The sequence below is a fragment of the Helianthus annuus genome, chromosome 12, assembly GCF_002127325.2.
Source record: "Helianthus annuus cultivar XRQ/B chromosome 12, HanXRQr2.0-SUNRISE, whole genome shotgun sequence".
Taxonomy (NCBI): Eukaryota; Viridiplantae; Streptophyta; class Magnoliopsida; order Asterales; family Asteraceae; genus Helianthus; species Helianthus annuus.
The window spans coordinates 154,801,741-154,815,101 of record NC_035444.2 but is presented as its reverse complement, the minus strand read 5'-3'; the positions used below and the strand labels follow the sequence as shown (position 1 = coordinate 154,815,101).

At 37.5% G+C, this 13,361-nt stretch overlaps 1 protein-coding gene across 2 annotated transcripts; it reads left to right on the top strand.

Moving 5' to 3' along the window:
- The first annotated feature begins 7,808 nt into the window (after positions 1 to 7,808).
- Positions 7,809 to 12,904, top strand: LOC110895968 (metalloendoproteinase 5-MMP). Of its 2 annotated transcripts, XM_022143361.2 has the most exons (3): positions 7,839 to 8,298; positions 11,579 to 11,604; positions 11,793 to 12,904. In XM_022143361.2, the coding sequence occupies exons 2-3, from the start codon at positions 11,587 to 11,589 to the stop codon at positions 12,795 to 12,797; spliced, it is 1,023 nt and encodes a 340-aa protein (XP_021999053.1). In that variant the 5' UTR covers positions 7,839 to 8,298; positions 11,579 to 11,586; the 3' UTR covers positions 12,798 to 12,904. The 2 variants fall into 2 exon arrangements, with proteins under 2 accessions (XP_021999052.1, XP_021999053.1); XM_022143360.2 differs by lacking the exons at positions 11,579 to 11,604; positions 11,793 to 12,904 and adding an exon at positions 8,857 to 11,093 and having other exon boundaries at positions 7,809 to 8,298.
- The last annotated feature ends 457 nt before the right edge of the window (positions 12,905 to 13,361 follow it).

Here is a 13,361-nt window from a genome sequence, read left to right as displayed (position 1 = left end):
AGATTTAATAAAGGGTCTAATTCCAGTCTAAAATGCACACATTGTAATATGATAGGGCATACTGTGGATAGGTGTTTTGAGATTATAGGTTACCCACCTGGTTTTAGAAGAAGAAGTAATAACAGTAATCAGTCAAGTCAGTCTGGCAGGTCTAATATGTCAAATGGAAGTAAAAATAACACTGTTAATAATGTTACTTCATCTGTGGGTAGTTCTGGTTTTCCTTTTACTAATGAACAGATTGCAAAGTTGTTGAGTTTAGTTGGAGAAAAAGGTGGTTCAGATAGTCAGAATCAAAATGTAGGAGGTGAGTGTATTAATGTTCCAAACTTTGTTAGTTGTTCTAGTTCAATTGTGTTTAATATGAATGGGTGGATTGTTGATTCAGGAGCTAGTCAACATATGGTGAAAACTGACAAAGATTTAATAAATAGTGTTGATGTTTCAGAGTTTAATATAACTGTTAGTCATCCTAATGGCACTAATGTTAAAGTTTTGAAATTGGTGATCTAAAGTTAACAAATGACTTAGTGTTAAAAAGATGTTTTTATGTGCCAGGATATAGTGTAAATCTGTTATCTGTGTTTAGATTGTCAAAAGATAATCAAGTGAATGTTGTGTTTAATGAAACAAGTTGTTTTCTACAGGATTCCAGTTCAAAGAAAATCCTGATGAGTGGTAGTCAAAATTGTGGTCTATATTTTGTAGGCAATTCTGGTAATTTGTTTAATACCTGTTTCAATAGTTCTGTTCAGTCTTTTACTTGGCATAGCAGGTTAGGACATCCTTCTGATCAGGTTTTAGCAGTATTAAAACAAAGTCTTAAAATTCATTCAAATGAACATGGTCCATGTGATGTGTGTCATAGGGCTAAACAAGTTAGGGTTCCTTTTCCACTAAGTGAACACAAGTCTAAGGCTGTAGGAGATCTGGTACATTTAGATGTATGGGGTCCTTATAAAATAACCAGTTATGATGGTTACAAATATTTTTTAACTATTGTTGATGATTTTTCTAGAGCTGTCTGGTGTTATTTCTTAACTAGCAAAACTGAAGTTTTAGAAAATTTAAAAGTATTCTATGAACTTGTGTTAACTCAGTTTAAAAAAAGAATTAAAGTCATTAGAAGTGATAATGGAACAGAGTTTGTTAACAGTCAAATGAACAGTTTTTTAGAAACTAAAGGTGTTTTACATCAAACTACTTGTTCCTATACTCCACAACAGAATGGAGTTGTGGAAAGAAAACATAGACATTTGTTAAATACTGCTAGAGCCTTGATGTTTCAGGGTGGACTACCTTTAAGGTTTTGGTCTGATTGTGTTTTAACTGCTGTATACCTTATTAACAGGTTGCCATCATCTGTGTTAAATGGTAGAAGTCCTTTTGAAATGATGTTTGCTTTTAAACCCTCAATGTCTCATCTTAGAAACTTTGGATGCTTGTGTTTTAGTACTATATTACATGATTCAGACAAGTTTTCATTTAATGCTGAAAAGTGTGTTTTTATTGGTTACTCAAGTTTTAAAAAAGGGTATAAATTGTGGAGTTTGGATAATAAAAAAATATTTTTTTCAAGAGATGTTAAATTCTATGAAAATGTATATCCTTTCAAAATTAATCAAGAACTCACTATTGATAATCAGTTGAATCATGTAAACTTTTTTGATAATATTGTATCTGAAGTTTCTAGCATACCCTATGATGAAGAGGGTACAAATGGTGCTCAAGATCCTAATAGTGATGATCAGCAACCATTGTTTCCCTCTACATCAGCCCCTGTTTCAGATGCTGAATTGACTCTGCAAACTGAACAGGAGGGCAGTAGTGGACAGGATTCAAATGTGAGGGCAGAGGACACTATAAGATCAAATGTTGAGACCAACCAATCTGAGGGTACTAGTGTTAGAAAGTCTTCTAGAAAAACTGTTTTACCTAAAAAATTTGGTGATTTTATTGTTGAGGGTAAAGTTAAATATGGGGTTGAAAAGGTTGTGAATTATGCAAACTTATCTTATGATAACATGTGTTTTGTTGCTTCATTGAATAAAGTTGTTGAACCTACTTGTTATGATGAAGCTGCAAAAAGTGATAAATGGATTGATGCTATGAATAGTGAAATGGAAGCCTTGTATAGAAATAATACTTGGGTTTTAGTTGATCTTCCTAAAGATAGGAAGCCAATTGGCTGTAAATGGGTTTATAAGGTTAAGTATAAGGCCAATGGGGAGGTTGAAAGATATAAGGCTAGATTGGTTGCCAAGGGGTTTAACCAAAGAGAGGGTCTTGATTTTGGTGAAACATTTTCACCAGTTGTCAAAATGACCACTGTTAGAATAATATTAAAGCTAGCTGTTAATAATAACTGGCCTTTGTATCAAATGGATGTTAACATGGCTTTCTTATATGGTACTTTGTCTGAAGATGTGTATATGACACAGCCACAAGGCTATTGTTCAAAAGATAATAAAAAAGTATGTAAACTTGTAAAATCTTTATATGGGCTTAAACAAGCTCCAAGACAATGGAACGAGAAATTAACTTCTGTGTTAATTGCTATGGGTTTTGTGCAAAGTATTTGTGATTATTCATTGTTTGTTTTGTCAAAACAAAGTGTGTTTGTTGTGTTACTTGTATATGTAGATGATATTGTTATCACTGGAAATAACAAGTCTGAAATAGAAAATGTTAAACAAAGATTGAGAGACAGTTTCCATATTAAGGATCTTGGTTTACTTAGATATTTTTTAGGAATTGAAGTATTATATGGTGATGGTCATATTTGTTTGTCACAACGAAAGTATTGTCTTGAATTGCTAAATGAGTTTGGTTACTTGGGTTGCAAACCTGTTGCAACACCAATTGAGCAGAGTTTCTTAGTTACAAGTAAATGTAAAAGTGATGAAAAAGTTTTACAAAGTGTTAATGGTTTTCAAAGGCTTGTAGGAAAACTGATTTACTTGTCTTTAACTAGACCTGATATCAGCTATGCTGTTCAGTTTTTGAGTCAATACATGCATAGTCCTACACAAGTTCATCTTGATATAGCTTTAAGGTTATTGAGATATTTGAAATTTTCTCCTGGGAAAGGAGTTAATTTTAAAAGGTCTGCAAATATGGAAATAACTGGTTTTGTGGATTCTGATTGGGCTAAATGCCTTAAGACCAGAAGATCAGTTACAGGTTATGGTATTTTCTTGGGAGAATCACTTGTTTCTTGGAAAAGCAAGAAGCAAAATGTTGTCTCAAGATCAACAGCAGAAGCTGAGTACCGAGCTATGTGCTCAGCTACCTGCGAAGTTATGTGGATTATCAATGTTTTAAGTGAATTGAAAATTTCTTGTAAGTTGCCTGTTAAACTGTACTGTGATAGTAAATCTGCAATTTCAATCTCTCAAAATCCTGTATTTCATGAGAGAACTAAGCATTTTGAGTTAGATTTACATTTTTTAAGAGAAAAGATTGCTGCAGGTATTGTTGAGCATGAGAAAGTCAGTACAGATGTGCAGGTTGCTGATATATTCACAAAGGGTTTGAATGCAAACCAACATCAAATTCTTTGTGAAAATCTGGGACTTTATGACATGTTCGCCACATGAATTATGGGGGCATGTTAAAATAAAGGGTGCACATGTTAATTCATGTTGCAACATTTCATAAGTTATTTTATAAAGTTGTTACAACAGATTTGTAACTAATTGTGTGTCATAAGTGCAGTTAATATTCTTGAAGGGCTAAATCGTAACATCTGAGGGGTTAAGCTGTACAAGTGTGATCTAGAAGGTTAATATTGAAAATTAAGATATTTTCAATATAAAAGGCTTCAACAGTTGATTGTTAGCTTATTCTGGAAGCTGCTGTTTCTCTCTCATCCATCAGGCGATTAGGGTTTGATCAGATCAGTTGTGATCTGTTGTGTTTGTGTTTGATTGATCTCTTGTGAGATCTAATCTTTGTATTGTTCAAGTTGTATAGATCAACTGATTTACATTAGTTGATCATCTTCATTGTTGTACTGTTACAGATCTCACTATTTGTGAGATCTAGGGTTTCTGGGGGTTTTCTTTGGTTTGGGTAACAATAAAAGTTTTGTCACCTTTTGTCACTATTTCTTTGTGTTCTTGATTTGTTATCAGTTTTATACCATTTTTACAGGGAAAAAATGTAGATTCCGGACCGGGTGCACATTGAAAGCAGGACTACAATGTTAAGATGGGTCTGGAGTAGACGTCCTGCTTTGGGTTTAGAATCGAATCAGTGGGATGGGCTTGTGGCCATGCTTTCGAGTGTGTCTTTGCGGGATATGAGGGATGCTTGGGAGTGGATTGGGAATAATAAAAAGACTTTCTCGGTTGGGGCGGTCAAGAAATAGCTCGATAGTAATTCTGAATACAACGACAGATTCGTTTTTAAGTTGAGTAAATGGGTGCCGAAAAAATGCAATATTTTTATGTGGAGGGCTCTGTTGAACAGAATTCCGACTGTGGATGCTCTTCGGTCCCGAAATGTTTATGCCGGTGATCTTGGTTGTGTCATGTGCGAGTTTGGGGAGGAATCTTCTAACCATCTGTTGTGTTCTTGTTTTGTGGCGGCTGTTGTTTGGTCTCGGATCAATAACTGGTGTAAATGCAGCCCTATTTATGCATATACAGTCAAAGATCTTTTAGTGGTCCATGACTTCTCAGGCCTCGGTGGTCAAGCTAAGAAGATTCTAAAAGGTATCGTGATGGTTTCCTGTTGGTGTTTGTGGAACGCGCGTAACAAGAAGAGATTTGATAACACGGAAGTGAAGGCCGAGAAGATTGTTCAGGATATTAAATCGTTGGGTTATAAAAACAGATCTAAGAATGGTGGTGTTTGTAACAGCCCAGCGTAACCGCACCATGATGTTGTCCGCTTTGGCAGCCAGCACGCCCTCAGCGCCTGCCCCTCACGGTTTTAAAAACGTGTCATGATGGTGAAGGTATCCAGCCCCTTATAAGGAAGCCTTAGTTCCCTTCACAACCGATGTGGGATATCACGGTGTTAGTTGGGAGTCTTGGTGTAATTTTGATTTCTTGTAATCTAGTTGTCGTGGTGTTTCTGTCCCCATTTTGGGTGGCCTTGTAAATAATATACACTTTTCAGAAAAAAAAAAAAAATTAATAGGATGGTTCGATCATTTCAGTAAAAAGAAAATAATAAATGAAATCTTAACTAATATTTAAGTGCATTCCTTTGTTCATTTATTTATGTAAAGAGATGACAATTTTTTAAACAAGAGTAAATTACAAGTTTTGTTCTTTATGTTTACAACAAATTGCAGACGCTGTCCTTTTTTTCAGAAGTTTACAGGCGGTGTCCTTAACCTTCTAAAATCTTGCACGTTATGTCCTTTAAGCCACATCCAGTTAGATTTTTTGGGTTTGTCCTAAAGAACATAACGTACAAGATTTTAGAAGGTTAAGGACACTGTCTGTAAATTTTTGGAAAAAAGAGGACAGCGTTTGCAATTTGGTGTAAACATAAAAAACAAAACTTGTAATTTACTCTTTAAATAATTAAAATTATGTAAATCTCTTAATAAACATAATACTGAGTGATGCAAATTCAAGTATGATGTATATTAATGATCAAACATATTTTAAAATGCATGTCCAGTGGATCATAAGGATTGTGCTACAAAACTCAGTGGTTTTTTTTACTTTCTGGAGGTCTAACCAATGTTTATTGTGGTATCATGGTCTTAAGTTTTAACCATTAATAATTATAAGTAAAAGGTTAATGTGTAAAAACGTAGAAGAAGTGAATTAAAAAGATTTATCATATTATAAATAAAAGGCTAAAAACGTAGAAGAAGTGAATTAAAAGGATTTATCATATAAAAATGAAGTTTAACATTTCTAGAAAGTGAAGTCCATTAAGAAACATATATTTATGGTAGAAAGTAAAGTCCATTAAGAAACATATATTTATGGAAATATACATTTCCATAGCATATCTAGTCCAGTGGGTGCAACAACTATCAAAGTAGATTCATTGTATAAAATCTAAAGTAAAGCATGTAAAGTTATATGCTTGAGAAAAAGAACTCATCTTGTAAATAAGTGAAAAAAAGTTTAATCACCTAGATTGGTACGTAGAGTCAAAATGATATCAATTTAATCACTTTCAACAAGTGTCGATTTTGTCACTTTCAACGACTCGATTTTTTTATTATTAATACTATTATAAGGGTAGTGGGTGTGGTCATTAGTGATAAAATTCTATCACTCACAAGCATCCAATCAAGTTCCATCTTGTCATCAACCATTTTTCCATCACTCACAACCTTTTTTAGTGGCGTTGGTTATCACTCACAACACCCACAATAAACCCTCACAACCCCTCACATGTTCCATCACTAAAATCCCATAACGCGTTGAAAACATCACGGTCATTTGCTATCACTCGTTGAAAACTTCAGTGGCGGTGGGTTGTTTGTTCCCACCACGCGTGGAAGAATCACTATCACGGACAAAAGGCCACCGCCCATAGTCCCCTAAAAGGGTGTTGCTAAATGCATTCTTATTTTTTTTTTAAATTTTACGGTTTTACTCCCCCCTGAAGTTTGTAAATAAATACAATCAACCCTTTGTATTTTCTATTTTAAGTTGTGCTTAAGTGGCTGTAAAACAAAGGGAGCCACCCAATCATATCCATCTCCACTAGGCTATAATTCATATACACTAATTCAGGAGGAAACCCAAAAATCTCAGAAAAACCACCTTGTGGGAATCGAACCAGGACTTCGTGATCCCTAAGATTTATCACACCCCAAAATGACACTATGTTATATATCGAGTGAGTTCCATTTAAACTACTACAATCATAAGATGGTGACGTAAGAATTCAATAGTTCAGGCTTTCAATTGGTCAAAAAGGGCGGCAGGGGGTAATAGTGCCATGAAGTTGTCTGGCACTCCCCTATTGGCCCAACAAAATTACGATTTTGTCCCCCTTTAAAATTACGATTTTGCCATCATTTTAAATTTATGTTTTCGCCCCCGCTTAAAAATAAATTTACGCTTTTGCTCCCAGCTAAATATTTCAATTTTGCGCCCGGTAAAAAATTACGATTTTGACCCGTTTCAGTTTACAGTTTTGCCATTAGTTTTTTTCCCTTAAATTTACGATTTTGTCATCAGTTCAAAGTTATGTTTTTGCCCACGCTTACAAATAAATTTACGCTTTTACTCCCGGCTAAAAATTCTAATTTTCCCATCGGCTCAAAATTACGATTTTGCCCCGTATAAATTGATATTTTCGCCATTAGTTTTTTTTTCTCCCAGTAAGGTTACGATTTTGCCCTCAACTTAAAGTTACAGTTTCCCATCGTCTTTGTTTGTTTTCCTGGTTAAATTACGATTTAGCACCTAGTGTAAAATTACTGTCATGCCGGCAGCTTCCTGACACTTCCCCATTGGTCCATTTAGTTTACGATTTATCCTCGAATTAAAATTATGATTTCGCCCGTAGTTAAAAATTACGTTTTTCCCATCGTTTTTTTTTCAAAACTATAAAGGTTTTTTGTTTTAATTGGTTCACTACGGTCTTATCACCCCTAGCAAAATTATAGTAGTGTTTTTTAATTGGTTGAGAATTATTCGGCCATCGTCCCGCAATGCGGACGAGGAATTTACTAGTTGAAATACAAATTCAAGAGTATCATAAGAACACTTTACAAGTCATAAACCAATCACGTATGATCATTTTTAGCAAGGGAATAATATCTATAAGAACTTAAAGGTACACAACTTTACTTTTGGTTCCATCACGTATTTAGCGCTTTTACTTAGACTGGAAGGTATGGAGGAGGCAAGTCCTCTAAGGATGGGCCGTCACGTCACGTCACCGCCATGTAGGAGTGGCTTGGAGGGGATGGACCTAGGGGGTGGGGGATGAACCCCTTTGTGTATATATATGTATGTATGTATAGGTATATGTGAGAGAAGGAAGGAGAAGGAGGGCCGGCAAGAACGGCCGGGGGTTGCTGGTCAAGCCGGGACGGGCCGGGAGGGGCTGTGTGGGGGACCTACACCGGGCCTCGCCGGGCCTAAGCCGGCCCCCATACCTTCTAGTCTTAAAGTTCAAATCAAATCACAACTTTACTTTTGGTTCCACCACTTATTAATTTGTCACGATGAGCTCTGTGAAAACCACTGAACCCTGCATCCTTACCTAGCCGTTGTTGGTTGTAAACCTCCCCCAAGCTAAGCTACTGGTTTGGCGATAACTAACACGTTCGTTGGATTGTTTAGTTAATCACCATAAGATAAGGTAAAGCTACAACATCCTATATATATATATATGGTGTTCTAGAGTGGTGTATGCACGCCAACTGTTTGTGTATTTGCTTAAGTGTTTTATATATGTATTTCTTTGATGGTTTCGATTACAACTTACACGCCAACTGTTTAGTTGTTGAATAATGCATGATTGTTATGATTTTGGCCTTTGGTGTATTGGATTATAACATGTACGCCAACTGTTTGTGTTTATGCATCAATGAAAATTTTGTTTTTTATTAAGGCCCAAAAAAAAAAAAAAAAAAGAGTTGAGAGAGGCTGTGCACATAAGACTTCTCATAAGACAAACATTGATGTTAAGTGCATTTATGGTGATTACATGTTGTGTACAACCTATGCATTAATCAAGTCTTATTACACCTTGATTGGTTCTGGTCTTCTTACATAATCTAAACCATTAACGTAATCTTATTTAACCCAATTGGTATATAATAAGGGGTATCGAACAATCACAAGTTTCCGCACAAAGATTATGTTTGTTATGCTAATAAAAGACCAAGTAATGAAACCAATAATGTTTGTGTATTAGAGATGGGGAGACGAGGGGACTTCCGGAGGGGTGTAGATAACAGGCAGCTTTCGGCGGAAGACCAAGAACTTCGTAGACGGAAACAGGAAGAGGTCAGCAGAATCAAGGAAGGCAAGTATCATCAGGAAGAAAGGTGGCAGCGGATCCTTAGCAAGGTCGAGAAGAGAAAAGAGAAGAGATTCATCGAAAGGGAACATAGGCTCCGTAACACAACAACGTTTTTTGTCTCAAACTTACCGGAGGGATGTTCGAAAGAGAGATTGTGGGACGCCTTCCAACACTTGGAAAACCTTGAGGATGCCGTCGTCCCTTCTAAAAGAGATGGGGCGGGGAACAAATTCGGTTTCATCAGATTATCAAAAGCATGGGATGTAGATAAATGGTTGGTGAGACTGAAGGAGGTGAAGATTGACGGGGCAATAGTCGAGATCGATGTAGCTAAATTCAACAGGTATGGTTCCAAGGCCTCTGGTAGTAGCAGAGGTCCTATCTCTGTGTTCAACAGGTTGGGGGATGGGCATAAACCTTCCGAGGAGAGGGCGTATCGGCAGGTCCCTGCTGAAAGAAAGGTTGCTTCCAAACCTAACTCGTTCTTAGGTGCACTAAATGGTTCTAAGGAACGTGTTCTACAAAGCAATGTGATTGAGCTACCGCCAATGGATACGCAGGCAAAAAGAACGTGGGAGTTTAGATCCCTTATCGGGGAAGCTAAAGAATTAGAGACCCTGAACAATCTCAAATCGCTCCTGTCAGGAATCAAAGATAAATGTCCAGTTCTAAGGTATTTGGGCGGCTTAAAAGTGCTCCTTACGTTCAAAGATCAGGCGGAAGCTAATGAGTTTTTAAGGGACCAGGCGGAAACTTGGTCAGAATGGTTCTCTAGAGTGTATGTTTGGGAAGGCATCCCACCGGTTTTCGAGAGGATAGCTTGGATTCGGGTGATCGGTGTTCCAGTGTGCCTATGGGATAGGAATGTGTTTACCCGAATTGCAGAAAGATGTGGAAGGGTGTTAGTGGGCTCAGAAGCTCAGTTGGAAGACGACAATTTAGCGGTGGATAGAATGGCAATTCTTGTTCAGTCTGGTAAACGTGTTTCAAATGAGATTCTCATGTCTTGGAAGGAGCATGAATTTAAGGTTTGGGTGGAAGAAATCGATGGTTGTTGGTGCCCGTCTTTCCTTGACGAGCAGTTTACGCCATCGCCGGACATAGCCTCTCCGGTGGTAGTGTCCACAGAGGTCAGCTCTAGGAGAAGGGATATGAATCGTTGTTATAGGGAAGAGGAAAGGTTGGGCATGGGTAACGTGCACGACGGCATGCATGGGGCTCCAAGTATGTGCATGGAAAATCTAAATGACTTTTCATCCCCCAAGACCGATGAACACGTGCAGGAGGAGTTGCTTGGGGATCTGGATTCGCTGCAAAAAAGCATTCCAAATGAGAGAGAAGATGTGGGGCATGTCTCAGGTATCGTTCAAGAGGAAGAGCAAGATGGGCCTTGTACTATCAATACTAGGCCCAGTTACATCACATGCAGGCCCAAACGCGGTAACAAACTCAAGAAAAAGGTCCAAAACTTCATTATCCCTGATTTAAATCAGGAGCCGGAGATTTCAAACACTTCGGACCCTTTCAACCTCGAGGAGATCTTCCGTTTAGAAAAGGAGGTCAACAGGATGAGGGAAACTGTTCCAAGTTGTAGTATTCACAGGGAGGCGTCGGAAGAAATTGTGGGGGAAGAGCAGGTTGGCCTTAATTTTGAGGAAGAAGTCTCTCGTACATTGGAATTTGGGGTCTGTCTGGGGATAGGTGTGGATGGTTTTGAGAATCACGTGAAAAAATTGATTTGTGGGGAGATGGAGATGAACCGGGATCAATGAATTTTATCTCAAGCTATAGCAATGGGGGTTTGGTGTCGGTTTGGGATCCGGATGGTATTGGTTAATTTTGTTTCCGTAGGGCTGTTGTAATTGTCTTTGTGTTTCTGTCGTTTTTTTTCCTGTTTTGTTCCCAGTTTCTAGCTGGCTCTTTATATATATATATATATATAAAGTGATTTGCCGTTCAAAAAAAATAAGGGGTATCGAACACTCATGTTTTATAAGATGTCAATTCAATTAAATGATCATTTGAATAGTCTTTTATTTTAAACTTTGGTAGCAAAGGGTTAACAAGTGGAGGAGTACATCAGAACTGGGAATGCTTTAACAAAGGGAATGATTTTCGTGGGATCAACAGTTTATTAATAAAATGTGATTTGTTGTTTTCGTAAGTTAAGACATGATTAAACCTGATTGATTGAAAAATACACCTTTTGACTTTTTTAATTTTTAAAATAATTAAAATTACAATGTTAGGATCTATCATTTATTCATCTTTGTACATAAAACTGTTTTATAAACATGAGGTAGAAAGTAGTTAAACGAGTCATAAGCATGTTTGAAACTTATGTTGTGTGCACCGTCAGAAACCTGTTAAGACACGATTTGCCAGCCTTACGTAAGTAGCATGTCGTCAGTTGAAAATTCTATAACACTGACATGTTGTCATCAGTTGTTGGTTGAAAGTTCAAAATGACAACTCTTGATTTGATTAACTATTGTAACAATAACAAACAGTCATAGAATGCATGTTATAACATCCAGCTATCTTTTTTTTTTGTGTCTTCTTTTCCGTATGCGCTGGATGCTCTATGCTAATGGTTTTTGCATCTATGTTTCAGGTATTTAGATGGCATCATCTGCTCAGGTATGTACGAAATACGTTATGTGTTTGTTTTGTTGTTTATTTTAGTTGTATCGTTGTTGCTGTATCAGTTTATTTGGTAAGTTTTCAGTTAGTTAGAACCTTAATAGGATTAGCATTTGTGTTATGTCGACCTCACAAAAAAGACTTAATTAATGAACCAGTCCCTGCTTCTGATGCGTTTGCTTCAGGTGTTGAACGCCAGTCCTCTGCATTGCGTCATACTTCTCATCATTGTTCCAGTCGTCTCACTTTCAAGCAACGCTTTACCCAACAGCCCCACCAGTGACTGGAATACGTTATACAACCTCTCCGGCAGCCACTCCGGTCAAGAAGTTGCTGGCATCTCTAAGCTGAAATCCTACCTCAATCAGTTCGGATACATCACTAACAATAACAGTAACAATCAGCCCACCAAATTCAACGATTACTTTGATGACGCGCTTGAACACGCCATAAAAATTTACCAAAAAAGCTTCAACTTAAACACCACCGGCATACTCGACAGCTCAACGATTAACCAGATGGTTAAACCGAGATGCGGAGTGCCTGACATTGTTGATGGAACCGCGCGCATGTACGAGCATCCTTACATCGCGATTTATCCTGAAATTCCGGAAGCGAGAAATTTCACTTACGCTTTCGATCCGAAAAATAAACTTTCCAATGACATCAAGCGAGTTTTCGCTAACGCATTCAAGCAGTGGTCGAAGTGGTCTCAGTTAATGTTTATAGAAGACAGTTCCTACTTCGGTGCTGATATTAAGATCGGATTTTACGCTAGTGATCATGGAGACAGTGAACCGTTTGACGGAGTGTTGGGAACCTTAGCCCACGCGGATGCAAAGAGTGGTGTGTTGCATCTGGATAATGCTGAACAATGGATCATTGACGGTGATTTTGCTTCTGGTTCAGGGTCTGGAACAGCAATCGATTTGGAAACTGTTGTGGTGCATGAGATCTGGCATGTGTTAGGGCTCGGTCACTCGTCGGTGGAAGATGCGGTTATGTTTCCGACGATGCCTTCGGGTGTTCGGAAAGTTGAGCTTAATGATGATGATATTGGATGTGCTGCACATTTGTACGGTATGAAACCAATGGAGCAAACGTTTATTAACGCGGGTTACCGTTACTCGTTCGGGTTGGCCCAGATGTTATTGTTTATGACTCTTGGATTGTTTTTGCTAGATGTTTAAATGTTTAAGTTGTTGATATTTATGATGTTTAATCTTTACTTGATTTGTATGGTTCATGGTTATATGAAAATTTGATAGTTTAATGTGAGTTACTGTTATGTATAAAATCCAAAGTTAAAATTCATGTTTGGTGATCTTGCAAGTTACAAGTTTTACGATTAGATCGTGTGTAGTGGTCAAGCCTCATGGAGCCCTCAATGGGGGTTTGTGTGACAAGTGACAAAATGTGTAAAAAATAAAGGTTATATAACTTGAGTGTGTAGTGGGGGTTATGAAGATGTGGGGTTATATATGTATGTATATATATGTGTGTGTGTGTGAGATGTTTCTTGTTTGGCGCTGTTATACACATCGCGGGACTCAAAATTTTCACCTCATAGCGCTCGGGGGACGGTGTATCCCCGCGCTATGGTGATGTATGGCGCCGGATCAAGCCCGACTACGGGTGGCCTTTTATACCCTTACACTATTATTTATTTCCCTAAAATTAATCTCAACTCTCCAAATCTAAGATCAGTGGATTGGAATCCATCTCTTCTTCTTATTTATTTTGCCCTTTGTATT